At 43.0% G+C, this 16493-nt stretch overlaps 1 protein-coding gene across 3 annotated transcripts in view; it reads left to right on the top strand.

Annotated features, from left to right (window-relative positions):
- The window catches only part of LOC145339843 (MAP kinase-activated protein kinase 2-like), a 118031-nt gene that overhangs the window by 80128 nt on the left and 21410 nt on the right, over window positions 1-16493 (top strand). For all 3 annotated transcript variants that reach the window (XM_080184392.1, XM_080184384.1, XM_080184378.1), the window contains exons 6-7: window positions 1024-1099; window positions 7383-7507. In XM_080184392.1, coding sequence (XP_080040518.1) covers window positions 1024-1099; window positions 7383-7507 — 201 coding nt within the window. The remainder of the gene's footprint in view (window positions 1-1023; window positions 1100-7382; window positions 7508-16493) is intronic.

The following is a 16493-nucleotide window of genomic DNA, read 5'->3' as shown; positions in this document are numbered from 1 at the left end:
GACATAAATGAAAATTCTTTCTTGTGTTGGGTGTGAAGCCCATGATCCCTTTCATGACACCCATTATTTTCAGTCCCACTTTTCCACCGATTTTTCAAGTCTTAGTCTCCATCTGTTTGCTTGAAGTAGAAACCATTACCAAGCCAGGGAACAGAATGATAGTTTGCTACTCTTACAAAGTAGAGATTGACACATTATAGTCCACTCTTTTCTCAATAGAGTTGGTCACTTAGTGTGAACTCTGATTTGTATCTCTACAAATAGTGGCAGAATATCAATTCCAGTCTTGGGTGACTGTCTGGAGTTTGCATGTTCTCCTCGTGTCTGTATGTTTCCTCCAGGTACTCCAGTTACCTCCTCACACTCGTTAGGTTGATTTGCCATGTTAAATTGCACCTTGGTGTCGGGGGATTGGCAGGGTAAATATGTGGGTTTACAGGAACCGGGCCAAGAGATGGTTGTCGGCACAGGCTCAATGTGTCGAATGACCTCCTTCTGCACTGTAGGGATTCTGTGACTTATCTTAATTTCTCTGTTGGTGGGAGTGTCATCACCCACTTTTATGACAGTTTCTCCATTCATCACCGACCTGGAGAATTGAGTGGGGCTGAGCTCATTGCTGAGTTGAAACAAAAGTTCATTTCTAATGAGCCAATGATTGATCCTCCCCAAGTAGTTCAACAGCTCAAGATATGCTATTAAGGGCCAATTTCTCTATGATGCTATCTGTCAACATCTCTAGCAATCGAGGGATCTGCTCTAACAACATACTAGATTTGTATAATGATGCACAGTGCATCATCTTGATATAATCCTTCATATGATTTTTATGTCCTGCTACACAACTATAATGTTAATATATAATGTGACTTCTATATTAATTCTTGGAGTGCCTTTGATGAGGGAACAGTGCAATAATAATTCCATTTCCCTTAAGGATATATTGGATTATATTTTAATTTTCAAATCAGTTTGGTTTGCCTTGTCCTGGATTGCTAGTCACATTCCCATGTGTTGTCACAGCTCCAGAGGTCCTGGGTCCAGAGAAATATGACAAGTCGTGTGACATGTGGTCCCTGGGAGTGATCATGTACATTCTGTAAGTAAGCTGTTTCATTCATCACCATTGCTTCTCTTTGCCTCCATTTCACCCAGAATGCTCCAGAAACCCTCTGAGTAGCCAGTTGTTATGGCAATGTCGTACGACTGTCCATGTGCTCAGTAACAAACATTAATCGGGACAACCTGGGCTTTTCTGGATTGCCCTCACACTGAAACTTTCAATAGTGTCTATGTGGGTTAGGTGAGACAGGCAGCAGAGGCTACAAGAAGAAGTGTTGATTCGTGAGTAAGTGTTGCTCTTGGTTCTCTGAAACTGAGTTTGGACTAAAACAAAGCTTAAGTGACATAACAGGAGGGCTGTGATTTGATTGGCCAGCGGAGCTATATTAAATTTGAAAACCCATTTAAATTACTGGTTAGACATTACGTTGAGACTGAGGTAATAAAGAGATGTATAATTTTTAAAAAAAATTAAAGGCCAAATTAAGAACTAATTAAATAAAATAGAGATGGAGGGTCTGGTGATGTGGTGTTCATGCATGATGTGGCACCTGATGGACTCCATTATGGTTCCCAGTGAGCATATCTGTAGTAAGTGTTGGTTGCTTGAGAAACTCCGGCTCAGAGTGGAGGAGCTGCATTTTGAGCTTTGGACGCTGTGACACATCAGGGAGGGTGAGGTACCTGGACACTGTGTTCCAGGAGGCAGTCACACCCCTTAGATTAAATACTTTGCATTTGGCCAGTGGACAGGAACAGGGGCATGTGGCTGCAAGTGAGGCAGGTAGAGGATTCCAGGAAGTAGGGTTGCAGGAGCCTCAGTCCCTGAACTTGTCCAACAGGTTCGAGATTCTTGCTCTCTGTGTGGACGAGATCGAGTACTGCAGGAAGGATGAGCAAACTGACCACGGCACCATGATACAGGGGGCCGTTCAAATGGAGGGAGAAAGAAGAAATGTAGTTGTAATTGAGAATAGTACAGTTAGGGGGATTGACACTGTTCTCTGTGATCGAGAATCCTGAAGGTTGTGTTGCCTGCCTGGTGCTCGGGTTTGGGATATCTCATCTGGGCTGCAGGGGAGCATGGAGTGGGATGGTAAAGATCCAGCTGTTGTTGGGGTCCACGTAGGTACCAATGACATAGGTAGAACAGGAATAAAGGTTCTGCTAAGGGAGTATGAACAGCGAGGAGCTAAATCAAAATGCAGAACTAAAAAGATGATTATGTCTGGATTACTACCTGAGCCACGAGCTAATTGGCACAGGGTCAATAAGATTAAAGAGGTAAATGTGTGGTTCAAAGATTGGTGTGGGGGAGCAGGTTTGAATTCATGAGACATTGTCACCAGTACTGGGGAAGAGGGGAGTTGTTATAATGGGACAGTCTTCATCTGAATCAGAGTCCTGGTGAATCGTATAACTAGGACTGTAGATAGGGCTTTAAACTAAATAGTGGGGGTGGAGGGTTCAGTTGTATGAAGAATTAGAAAATTAAAGTTAAAGGAGAGAGTAGAAGTGCAGGTTAATGGAGCTCAGGGCTCAGGAGAGGTTAGTAAGTTTTCCAGATCACGAAATAGAAGAAAGTGTAGAAGATGACAGGAATCTAACCTCAGACAGAACAAAAAAGGTGACAAGTATGAGAAGGGAGGTGGTCAATTTGGGACTGAGGGTGTTGTACCTTAATGTGTGCAGTATAGGAATAAGGTAAATGACCTTGTTGCGCACATTGAAATTGGCCGGTACGATGTTGTGGGTATCACAGAGACGTGGCTGCAAGGAGATCAGGGCTGGTATCTAAATATCCAAGGATATGTGTCCTATTGGAAGGACAGGCAGATGGGCAAAGGGGAGCAGGATTGCATTGTTAGTAAGGAATGAAGTTAAATCGATAGCAAGAAGTGATATAGGATCAGAAGGCATAGAATCTCTGTGGGTAGAGTTGAGGAATCACAGGTAAAAATACCCTGATGGGAGTTGTGTACAGCTCTCTAGCAGTGGTCAGGATGTGGCGCAGTAAAAAGCACAGGGGATAGAAAAGGCATATAAAGGCAATATTACAATATTCATGGGGGACTTCAATATGCAGTCGGACTGGGAAAATCAGGTAGATAGTGGATCATAAGAAAAGAAATTTGTGAAATGTCTGAGATGGTTTTTGGAACAGCTTGTGCCAAAGCCTATTAGGGAACAGGCAATTCTGGATTTGGTGAAGTGTAATGAGGCAAACTTGATTATGGAACTTAGTGTGAAAGAACAGTGACCAAGGAGCAGTGACCACAATATGATAGAATTTACCCTGCAGTTTGAGAGGGAGAAGCTGGAGTCGGATGTAACAGTATTACAATTAAATAAAGGTAACTACAAAGACATGAGGGAGGAGCTGGCCAGAGTTGATTGGAAAGGGAGCTCAGCGGGGAAGACAGTGGAACAGCAATGCAGGAGTTCTTAAGTTATCCGGGAGCCACAACAGAAATTCATCCCAAGGAGGAGGAAACATGCTAAGGGGAGGATGAGACATCCATGGCTGATGAGGGAAGTCAAGGACAGCCCAAAAGCAAAAGCATAAAAGTGGTGAGGATTAGTGGGAAACCAGAGGATTGGGAAGCCTTTAAAAGCAAGCAGAGGACAACTAAAAAAACAATAAGAGGGGAGAAGATGAAATATGAGTGTAAGCTAGCTAGTAATATAAAAGAAGATAAGACTTTTTTTTCAATATGTAAAAGGTAAGAGAGGCAAAAATAGCCATTGGACTACTGGAAAATGAAGCTAGAGAAGTAATAATAAGAAATGAAGCAATGGCAGAGGAACTGAATAATTATTTTGCATCAGTCTTTGCGGAGGAAGACACCAGCAGGATACCAGAGCTCCAGAAGCGTCGGGGTGACAGGTGAACGTAGATGGACATCACTAAGGAGAAGGTTCTAGGAAAACTGAAAGGTCTGAAGGTGGATAGATCACCTGGATTGGATGGACTACACCCCAGGGTTCTAAAAGAAATAGCTGAGGAAATTGTGGAGGCATTGGTGGTGATCTTTCAGGAGGTGAGGAGGACCCAGAGGATTGGAAAGTAACAAATGAAACACCGCTGTTCAAGAAGAGAGAGAGGCAGCAGAAAGGAAATTATAGGCTGATTAGCCTGACTTTTGGTCATTGGTAAGATTTTAGAGTCTATTATTAAAGATGAGATCGCAGAGTACTTCAAAGTGCATGATAAAGTACGACACAGTCAGCACGGCTTTGTCAAGGGAAGGTCATGCCTGAGAAATCTGTTAGAGTTCTTTGAGGAGGTAACAAGGAAGTTGGATAAAGGAGAACCAGTGGACGTGATTGATTTTAGATTTCTAGAAGACCCTTAACAGGATGCCGCATAAGAGACAATACTATGGGCATTTAACTTGTTAAATGCCCGTAGTATTAAAGGTAAGATCCTGGCATGGATGGAGGATTGGCTGACTGGCAGAAGGCAAAGAGTAGGGATAAATGGGTCTTTTTTAGATGGCAGCCGGTGACTAGTGGTGTACCTCAGGGGTCAGTGCTGGGACCATAATTTTTCACAACATACATTAACGATTTGGAGGAAGGAACTTGAAGGCACTGTTGCTAAGTTTGCAAATGATACAAAGATATGTAGAGGGACAGGTAATATTGAGAAAGCAGGGGGGGTTGCAGAAAGTCATGGACAGTTTAGGAGAGTGGGCAAAGAAGTGGCAGATGGAATACAATGTGGAAAAGTGTGAGGTTAATGCACTGTGGAAGGAGGAATGGAGGCATAGACTATTTTCTAAATGGGAAAGTGCTTAGGAAATCAGAAACACAAAGGAACTTGGGAGTCATTTTTCAAGATTCTCTTAAGGTTAATTTGCAGGTTCAGTCGGCAGTTAGGAAGACAAATGCAATGTTAGCATTCCTATCGAGAGGGCTAGAATACAAAAGCAGGGATGTACTTCTGAGGCTGGATAAGGCTCTGGTCAGACCCCATTTGGAATATTGTGAGTTTTGGGCCTGTATCTAAGAAAGGATGTGTTGGCCTTAGAAAGGGTGTAGAGGAGGTTCACAAGAATGATCTGTGGAATGAAGAACTTGTTGTATAAAGAATGATTAAGGACTCTGGGTCTGTACTCGTTGGACTTTAGAAGGATGAGGGGGATCTTATTGAAACTTACAGGATACTGCGAGGCCTGGATAGCGTGGACATGGAGAGGATGTTTTCACTAGTAGGAAAAACTAGAAACAAAGGGCACAACCTCAGGCTAAAGGGATGATCCTTTACAACAGAGATGAAGAGGAATTTCTTCAGCCAGAGAGGTGTGAATCTGTGCAACTCTTTGTCGCAGAAGACAGTGGAGGCCAGGTCATTGAGTGTCTTTAAGACAGAGATAGATAGATTATTGATTAATAAGGGGATCAGGGGTTCTGGGGAAAAGGCAGAATGGGAATGAGAAAAAAAAATCAGCCATGATTGAATGGTGGAGCAGACTTGATGGGCCGAGTGGCCTAATTCTGTTCCTATGTCTTATGGTCTTATGATATCACCAGTGGAAACTTGCACCCATATTACATTACACAAAATGTAAAAACCATGCAAAGTGTGTAGAAATTAATATAAGCAATCAGGGCCGGAGGAAAGTGTGGAATATATACCAACTTCCTCTTTAAGTTTACTTTTTATCATATCAATGAAATGAAAATAGAAGTTTGAAGCTTTAAACTGACATTTATTGCTTTAATCACAGCATGTTGCAGAAAATGCAATTATAGAAGCTTGCCATTTCTGAAGATTGGCGATACCATTCTTTGGTACCATTTTGAGATATTAAACATGCTGACAAACAGAATTTTTTGAAAATGCTACAAAACACCACAATTAGCCAACGTATAGTCCCACTGTAGCTAAAATGTTTGGCTGCAAATTAAACCCACTTAGAATGAGGGTAACTTCAGGAAACTTCCATTCTTTGATGTTGTACATAGACCAGGGCTAGGTTGATGAGCTAAGTTAATGAGTTATGTGTGATTTTGGTGGAAGTAACTAATAAGCAGCACAACTAATCAGGAAAATTGTTCAGAGAGACATTTCATGTATAATTTGGTATAATCATCGAATCGCTACCATACAGAAGGTGGCCATTTGGTACGTGAGTCTGCACTGACTCTCTGTGTAAGGTGTTTGTGTGTATGGGAGTGAGAGAGTGAGGTGTTTGTGTGTATGGGAGAAGGAGAGTGAGAGTGAGGTGTTTGTGAGGGGGAATGGGAGTGAGGTATTTGTGTGTGAGAGAGTGAGGGCTCTCATTCACCCTCACCCCCACAAATCAGTACTTACCCTCACCCAATGTGCATTGGGGTGCCAGTAAGTGAGTGAGTACCCTGAGACTGGGAGCCAGACTCACAGCATGACCCTGGCGCACACTAATGGTCGTTTTTATTATTTTTGTTTTACAGATTATCAATTTATTTCTTTTTTGTTTTGCTCAACAAGTTGTTCCTTTGTTTTGTGCCTCAACATTGTTTTAAAATTCATGTTCAGTGTTGTGCCAAAACTTATCTTTCCAAAATTTACTCATCAGCCCCTTCAGTGAGAAAAGAATAGAAATGTGCCCCCAATCCCCCTCACCCACCTACATGAGAAAAGGTTGGGCAAACCTGAGGGTCAAAGCTTGTATCCATGAGGCCCCAAATCTCTAGGATCAGTGTTAAGGACTGACCAGAGGGGCGGAAAAATAATTAGAAACGAAACCCTACAGCACAGAAAGAGGCCATTCGGCCCATCAAATCTGCACCTACCATAATCCCACCCAGGCCCTACCCCCATATCCCTACATATTTATCCATTAATCCCTCTAACCTACGCATCTCAGGACACTAAGGGGCAATTTAGCATGGCCAATCAACCTAATCGCACATCTTTGGATTGTGGGAGGAAACCCACACAGACACAAGGAGAATGTGCAAACCCCACACAAACAGTGACCCAAGCTGGGAATCAAACTCAGGTCCCTGGAGCTGTGAAGCAGCAGTGCTAACTACTGTGCTGCCCAGGAACTAACACAAACCATCACCCACCCAAATCCAGCCCTTGATAACGCCTCTGCTTCTGACTTTGACTGCAAGATATAGGCAAAGTTAAACCAGGATTTGGCTTATTGCTCTGCTTTCTGTACACACACAAATTAGCCACTTGGGTGCGGTACTGGACGGTTGGCAGTACCTGTGAACCAGTTCCTCTGTAAGGTCCTTGAGAGGAGATGGGGAGTTACTGGGGAAACAGAACAATTTGTTTCTGTACATGGTTAGCAAATTAAACAACATACCTGTGCCCACAGGCTGTGTGGGTATCCTCCGTTCTACTCCAATCACGGCCTGGCCATTTCTCCTGGGATGAAGAAGAGGATTCGAATGGGGCAGTACGAGTTTCCAAACCCGGAGTGGTCAGACGTCTCTGAGGAAGGTAACTGGATTCACTGAACTTAAACAAAGGCAAATAACTGCAGATGCTGGAATCTGAAACAAAAACTGAAAATGCTGGAAAAGGTCAGCAGGTCTGACAGCATCTGCGGAGGGAGAATAAAGCTAATGTTTTGAGTCAGGATAACCCTTTGTCAGAGCTAAAGACCAAGTGTAAAAATAAGTATGTGAAATAATAATAAGATGAAATAAAGAAATGAAATAAAATAATTGGAGATGGAGGAGAGAGTTCATACTCTGAGGTTGCTGAGCTCAGTGTTCAGTCCGGAAGGCCATAAAGTGCCCAACTAGAAGATGAAGTACTGTACTGCCAGTTTTTATTGGGCTTCACTTGAACATTGCAAAAAGCCAAGGATGGACATGTGGACAGATGAGCAGGGTGGCATGTTGAAATGGCAAACGACAGGAAGGTCTGGGTCCTGCTTGCAGATGGACTGCATGCTCTTTAGCTCTAATGAAGGGTCACCCAGACTCAACGTTGGCTCTATTCACTCTCCACAGATGCTGTCAGTCCGGCAACTTTTCCAGCATTTTCTGTTTTTGACACGGAATGTGAAGCCCATTGTCTCCATATTATATTACCCACTTTCTATAGTTCAGCTGGTGCTGAGTCAGGTGCAATTGAGCATATTTCAATTGTCATCCTTAGCAAATGTTCCATTCAATGTTTATTCATGTTTTTTACCATTTTATTAATATTTATCAAAATTGTTCTTAACAGAGCCATCATTTCTTGTCCGTGTTAAAGAATTAACTTAATAATTAACTTGGATAACTGGAGCACATTCTGGGGAAGGTGGGACCTGTACAAACAGGACGGTTTGCACGTGAACCAGAGGGGCACCAATATCCTGGGAGGGAAATTTTCATCTGCTCTTCGGGGGAGTCTAATTTGTCAGGGGGTTGGGAAAATGAGATATAGTCCAAAAGCCAGTGTTGAGGATCGTGAGGTACTGAGGAAGGTACCAAGGTCACAGGAGTGTACAGGCAGACAGGTTGGTGGATTGAAGTGTGTCTACTTCAATACAAGGAACATCCGGAATAAGGTAGGTGAACTTGGAGAGTGGATTGGTACTTGGGACTATGATGTTGTGGCCATTACGGAGACATGGTTAGAACAGGGACAAGAATAGTTGTGGGCAGCTCTGGGGGTTAGATGTCTCAGTAAGAGTAAGGAAGGTGGTAAAAGAGGTGGAGGAGTAGCATTGTTAATCAAGGATAGTTTAATGGCTGCTGAAAGGCATTTCGAGGGCGATCTGCCCACTGAATAATATGGGCTGAAGTTAGGAATAGGAAAGGAGCGGTCACATTAATAGGAGTTTTCTATAGGCTCCCAAATAGTAATAGAGATGTGGAGGAGGAAATGGCAAAGCAGATTATGGGTAGGTGTGGAGGTCACAGGATAGTTATTATGGGTGACTTTGACTTTCCAAATATTGATTGGAACCTTTATAGGTCGAATAGTTCGGATGGGACATTTTTTGCACAGTGTGTGCAGGAGGGTTTCCTGACGCAATATGTGGATAGGCCGACAAGAGGTGGGGCCACATTGGACTTGGTACTGGGTAATGAACCAGGCCAATTGTTAGGTTTGTTTGTGGGAGAGCACTTTGGAGATAGTGACCACAATTCAGTGTCTTCCATTATTGCAATTGAGAGGGATAGGGTCAAAGAACAAAGAACAACACAGCACAGGAAACAGGCCCTTTGGCCTTACAAGCCCGCGCTGCCTATTTTAACACTCAGTGAGTGCCTCATTCCAATCCTCCTTCTACCTATGACTTTTGTCTACATTTTGTGGATGCCACAATAAAGGGTTGCAAATTTAGGGAATTATATGTGCGCCAGATTAAGGGAGATCCAATTTAGGGACAATTTATTGACACCAATCAGCCTAAAAGCACGTTTTTGGGGTGTGGGAGGAAACCGGAGCACTCGGAGAAAACCCACGCAAGCACGGGGAGAATGTGCAAACTCCCACAGACACCGACCCAAGCCGGAGATCCGACCCGGGTCCCTGTAACTGCATAGCAAACAGTGATAGTCACTGAGCTGTCATGTTGCCCGTCAGTTGGTGCAGTTTAAGCGTACACTAACAACGTGAAGCACTAGGCAACTCTCGAAGCAACATCCAAGAGCAGCCCTCACACAACCCACCACATGTATGCCCCTTGTTGGCCAACAAGGTGGACCGAATAGCCTGTGGATGGAAAAAAGAGACATCAATAAACATACAACAGCCTGTGCAAACATTAACAGAAGATCCCCAGGAGCTCCAAGGTAAGACACAGGTGAGCCATAAAATTTTTTGAACGGCCAATAGGAATCCATTAATTCCCAGGAACATCCTCAACTAGAACATTCTTTTGTATCCCTCCATCTCTAGTCTGCTCACGTGACAGGGCAAGGTTTATAATTGGGGCAGGGGTAATTATGATGCGATTAGGCAAGAATTAGGGAGCATAAGATAGGAACAGAAACTGTCAGGTATGGGCACAAACAAAAAGTGGAGCTTTTTCAAGGAACAAGTACTGCGTGTCCTTGATAGGTATGTCCCTGGCAGGCAGGGAGGAAATGGCCAAGTGAGGGAACCATGGTTGACAAAGGAGGTTGAATGTCTTGTTAAGAAGAAAAAGGAAGCGTGTGTAAGGATGAAAAAACAAGGTTCATTTGCGTTGCTTGAGGGTTACAAGGTAGCTAGGAATGATTTAAAGAAAAGACTTATGAGAGCTAGGAGGGGGCATGAGAAGTCATTGACGGGTCGGATAAAAGAAAACCCCAAGGCTTTTTACTCTTATGTGAGAAATAAAAGAATGACCAGGGTGAGGTTAGGGCCAGTCAAGGATAGCGGTGGGAACTTGTGCATGGAGTCGGAAGAGATAGGTGAGGCATTGAATGAATACTTTTCTTCAGTGTTCACTAAGGAGAGGGCCATGCTTTTGAGGATGAGTGTGTGATACATGCTGATGGAGGAGATAGATGTTCTGAGGGAAGATGTATTAGCAATTTTGAAAAACCTGAGTGTGGATAAGTCCCCTGGGCCAGATGGGAGGTAAGGGATGAGATTGCAGAGCCTTTAGCTTTGATCTTTGGGTCCTCACTGTCCACAGGATAGTGGCAAATGTTGTTCCTCATTTCAAGAAAGGAAATAGGAATGACCCTGGTAATCATAGGCCAGTTAGTCTTATTTTGGTGGTCAGTAAGTTAATGGAAAGGGCCCTGAGAGAAAGGATTTATGACCATTTGGAAAGATTCAGTTTAATCCAGGATAGTCAGCACGGTTTCATAAGGAGTAAGTCCTGCCTCTCAAATTTGACTGAATTCTTTGAGGAGGTAACTAAGTGTGTGGACGAAGGTAGAGCAGTTGATGTCGTATACGTGGATTTGAGTAAGGCGTTTGATAAGGTTTCCCATGGTAAGCTCATGAAGAAGATAAGGAGGTGTGGGATAGAAGGAAATTTGGCCGATTGAATAAGTAACTGGCTGTATCATAGAAGACAGAGGGTGGTGATGGAAGGAAAATTTTCAGATTGGAGGCCAGATACCAGTGGTGTACCACAGGGGTCAGTGTTGGGTCCTCTGCTGTTTGTGATTTTTATCAGTGACTTGGAAGATGGGGCTGAAGGGTGGGTTAGTAAATTTGCTGATGACACCAAGATTGGTGGAGTAGTGGATAAGGTGGAGGTTCTTGCAGGCTGCAGAGAGACATTGATAGGGTGCAGAGCTGGACTGAAAAATGGCAGATGGAGTTGAACCCTGATAAGTGTGGGGTGATTCATTTTGATAGGACAAACTTGAATGCGGATTACAGGGTCAACGGCAGGGTTCTGAGGAATGTGGAGGAACAGAGAGATCTTGGGGTTCATATCCACAGGTCTCTGAATGTTGCCACTCAAGTGGATAGAGCCGTGGAGAAGGCTTATAGTGTGTTAGCGTTTATTAACAGGGGGTTTGAGTTTAAGAGCCATTGGGTTATGCTGCAACTATACCAGATGAGACCACATTTGGAATATTGTGTTCAGTTCTGGTCACCTCATTATAAGGAGGATGTGGAAGCATTGGAGAGGGTGCAGAGGAGATTTACCAGGATGCTGCCTGGTTTGGAGGGTAGGTTTTATGAGAAAAGGTTGAGGGAACTGGGGCTTTTCTCTTTGGAGCGGAGGAGGATGAGAAGCAACTTAATAGAAGTTTATAAGATGTTGAGAGGGATTGATAGAGTGGACGTGCAGACTATTTCCTCAGGTGGATGTGGCTGTTATTAGGGGGCATAACTATAAGGTTCATGGTGGGAGATATAGGAGGGATGTCCGAGGTAGATTCTTCACTCAGAGAGTGGTTGGGGTGTGGAATAGACTGCCTGCTGTGATAGTGGAGTCAGACACTTTAGGAACTTTCAAGCATTTATTGGATAGGAACATGGAGCACTCCAGAATTATAGGGAGGGGATAGCTTGATCTTGGGATTGGACATAGCTTGGCACAACACTGAGGGCCAAAGGGCCTGTACTGTGCTGTAATGTTCTATATTTCTTATATAATGACCGTCCTCTATTAAAATTTCATAGTTGGTGCGATAGTAAAGTCATTTTCTATAGTAGTTCTACATTCATTATTTTCTATTAAGCAATCACAGAGTTCAAAGAAAGAGATTAATGACATAGAACATAGGACAGTACAGCACAGTACAGGCCTTTCAGCCCTCGATCCTTCTTATAGTGAGGTGACCAGAACTGCACACAATGTTCCAAATGTGGTCTCACCAAGGTCCTGTATAGTTGCAGCATAACCCCATGGCTCTTAAACTCAAACCCCCTGTTAATAAACACTAACACACCATAAGCTTCTCTGTTCCTCCACGATTCTCAGAACCATGTCTTGACCCTGTAATCCACATTCAAGTTTGTCCTACCAAAATCACCTTACACTTATCAGGGTTAAACTCCATCTGCCACTTTTCTGCCCAGCTCTGCATCCTATCAATGTCTCTTTGCAGCCTACAACAGCCCTCCACCTTGTCCACTACTCCACCAATCTTGGTGTCGTCAGCAAATTTACTAACCCACCCTTCAGCCCCCTCTTCCGAGTCATTGATAAAAATCACAAATAGCAGAGGACCCAGCACTGACCCCTGTGGTACACCACTGGTAACTGACCTCCAGTCTGAAAATTTTCCTTCCATCACCACCCTCTATCTTCTATGATACAGTCAGTTACTTATCTAATTGGCCAAATTTCATTCTATCCTACATCTCCTCACTTTCTTCATGAGCTTACCATGGAGAACCTTATCAAACGCCTTATTGTAATCCATGTATATGACATCAACTGCTCTACCTTCATCTATACACTTAGTTACCTCTTCAAAGAATTCAATCAAATTTGTCAGGCAGGACTTACCCGTCACAAAACCGTGCTGACTATCCCGGATTAAGCTGCATTTTTCCAAATGGTCATAAATCTTATCTCTCAGGACCCTTTTCATTAACTTACCGACCACTGAAGTAAGACTAACTGCCCTATAATTCCCAGGGTCATTCCTATTTCCTTTCTTGAAGAGAGGAACAAGATTTGCTACTCTCCAGTCCTTTGGCACAATCCCCGTGGCCAGGTGAGGACCCAAAGATCAAAGTTAAAGGCTCCGCAATCTCATCCCTTGCCTCCCCAAGTATCCTAGGATGTATCCCATCTGGCCCAGGGGACTTATCGACCCTCAGGTTTTTCAAAATTGCTAATACATCTTCCCTCGGAACATCTACCTCCTCCATCCTATCAGCCTGTATCACACTCTCATCCTCAAAAACATGGCCCCTCTCCTTAGTGAACACTGAAGAAAAGTCATCAATCAACGCCTCACCTATCTCTTCTGACTCCATGTACAAGTTCCCATTACTATTCGTAACTGGTCCTAACCTCACTCTGGTACATCTATACATCTAAGTATAATTTAATTTCCTACTTATGTGAGTTTGATGCAGAATAAAACTCCATTGGACTCGATAGCTGGTATTTTAACTGGCTCTAACTTGTGCTGTACTTTAGAACTATAAAAAAGTTAGGGCACAGAAAAAGGCCATTCAGCCCATCATGTTTGTGCCGTCTAAAATATAAAAACTAACCACTCCTTCTAATCTCACCTGGTCTGTAGCTTTGCAGGCTACTATACTTCAGATACAAATCCAGGTATCTTTTAATGAGGTGGGGGGTTTCTGACTCCAGAATTCCAGACAACCAGTGCCATCTGAGTGAAGGAGTATTTCTTCATGTTCCCTCTAATCCTTCTACCAATCACCTCAAATCGATGTCAACTGGTAATTGATTTTTCCACTAGGGGAAACAAGTCTTTCCTGTCTACCCTGTCTAGGCCCTTCCTAATTATGTACAACCCAATCAGATCACCTCTTAGCCTTCTCTGACCTAAGGAAATCAACCCTCGCATATCTAATCTCTCCTCATTGCTGCAATTTTCAAGCCCTGGTAACATTCTTGTAAATCTGCTCTGCACTGTCTCCAGAGCAATTATGTCCTTCCTGTAATGTGGTGACCAGAACTGTACACAAAACTCTGGCTGTGGCCTAACCAGTGTTTTATACAATTCCATCATTACATCCCTGCTTTTGTATTCAGTACCTCACCCTATAAAGGAAACTATTCTATATGCTTCTTGACCATCTTGTTCAGCTGTCCTGCCATCTTTAGGGACCTAGAAACCATAGAAAATTACAGCTCAGACATAGGCCTTTTGGCCCTTCTTGTCTGTGCCGAACCATTTTTCACCTAGTCCCACTGACCTGCACTTGAACCATCTCCCACCACACCCCTCTCATCCATCTACCCATCCAAGTTTTCCTTAAATGTTGAAAGTGAGCCCGCATTTACCACTTTATCCGGCAGCTCATTCCACACTGCCACCACTCTCTGTGTGAAGAAGCCCCCCACCTAATATTCCCTTTAAACTTTTCTCCTTTCACCCTTAACCCATGCCCTCTTCTTTTTCTCCCCTAGCCTCAGTGGAAAAAGCCTGTTTGCATTCACTCTATCTATACCCATCAAAATCTTATATACCTCTGTCAAATCTCCCCTCATTCTTCTACACTCCAGGGAATAAAGTCCTAACCTATTCAATCTCTCTCTGTAACTCAGCTTCTCAAGTCCCAGCAACATCCTTGTGAACCTTCTTTGCACTCTTTCAACCTTATTTACATCCTTCCTGTAACTAGGTGACCAAAACTGTACACAATACTCTAAATTCAGCCTCACCAATGCCTTACACAACCTTACCATAACACTCCAACTTTTATACTCGATACTCCGATTTATAAAGGCCAATGTACCAAAAGCACTCTTTACAACCCTATCCACCTGTGACTTCACTTTTAGGGAATTCTGTACCTGTATTCCCAGATCCCTCTGTTCAACTGCACTCTTCAGAGTCCTACCATTTACCCTGTACGTTCTACTTTGGTTTGTCCTTCCAAAGTGCAATACCTCACACCTGTCTGCGTTAAATTCCATTTGCCATTTTTCAGCCCATTTTTCTAGTTGGTCCAAATCCCTCTGCAAGCTTTGAAAACCTTCCTCACTGACCATTACACCTCCAATCTTTGTATCATCAGCAAGTTTGCTGATCCAATTTATCACATCATCATCCAGATCATTGATATAGACCTGTGGACATTTATTCCAAGGTCTCTCACTTCCTCAACCCCTCTCAATATCCTTCCATTTATTGAGTATTCTTGCTTTGTTTGTCCTTCCTAGTGGATTATTTCACACTTTTCCAGATTGAATTCCATTTGCCCTTCACTGCCTACTCGCCCAAACCATTGATATCATTCTGAAGTCAACAGCTATCCTCTTCACTATCAACTACATGACCACTTTTTATCTTATGCAAATTTCTCAATAGTGCACCCCACACTTAAGTTTAAAACATTAATTTATACACCAAACAGCAAGGACCCAACACTGAGCCCTGTGGAACACTACGGAAACGGCTTTCCATTCGCAAAAATACCCATTGATCATTGCCCTTTGTTTCCTGTCACTGAGACAAAATTGGGTCCAACTCTTTAGCATGGCCAATGCACCTAACCAGCACGTTGGCACTCTTCACCTTCTCCTGTATCCCAAGCAATCTCACTTTCCTGATCAGTCGGCCATGTGGAACTTGTCAAATGCCTTATTAAAATCCATATAGACCACATCCGCTGTACTACCTTCATCAATCCCCCTTGTTATTTTCTTAAAAAGTTTAATTACATTAGGAAGACCCAACCTTCCCCTTAGAAAAGCATGCTGAGGATCCCTGATTAATCCATTCCTTAAGTGACAGTTTACACTGTCTCTGAAAATTGATTCAAATAACTTGCCCATCAGCAAAGTCAGATTGACCAGCCTATAATTTTCTGACCTATCCCTCACACACTTTTCAAATAATGTTACAACATTCTCAGACCTTCAATCCTCTGGTACTTCACTTGTATTTAGTGATTTGAAAAATGATCCTCAGAGTGTCCATTATTTCCTCTCTGACTTCATTTAACAGCTTGGCATACAATCCATCTGCCCTGGTAATTTATTCCGCCTTCAAGTCTGTCAGTCCCTCCAGTACTTCCTCTGTCATTATGCTTACTATATCTGATATTTCACATTGCTCCTCATTAACTAAGAGGTGTGTATCACCCTCTCCTTTGTGAAAACAAAGATAAAGTACTCTTTAAGGACCCTGCTCTCATCTTCTGCATCAATGCATAAGTTACCTTATACATCCCTGACAGGACCTTTGTATTCTTCCTGTTCTTAATGTACTGATAACAACATCTTTGGGTTGTCCTTAAATTTACCTGCCAATATTCTTTCATATCCTCTGTTTGTTTTTCTGATTTATTTTTAGATGGCCTCTACATTTTCCATATTCCTCAAGGCTTCCTAATGCACTTTTTTGTGACTGTTACAAGCTTTCTTTTTCTG

The sequence above is a fragment of the Carcharhinus amblyrhynchos genome, chromosome 3 (genome assembly GCF_965287045.1).
Source record: "Carcharhinus amblyrhynchos chromosome 3, sCarAmb.v2.hapA, whole genome shotgun sequence".
In the NCBI taxonomy this organism is placed as follows: domain Eukaryota; kingdom Metazoa; phylum Chordata; class Chondrichthyes; order Carcharhiniformes; family Carcharhinidae; genus Carcharhinus; species Carcharhinus amblyrhynchos.
Note: the sequence above shows the minus strand (reverse complement) of the source record. Positions and strands in the feature narration are given on the sequence as shown.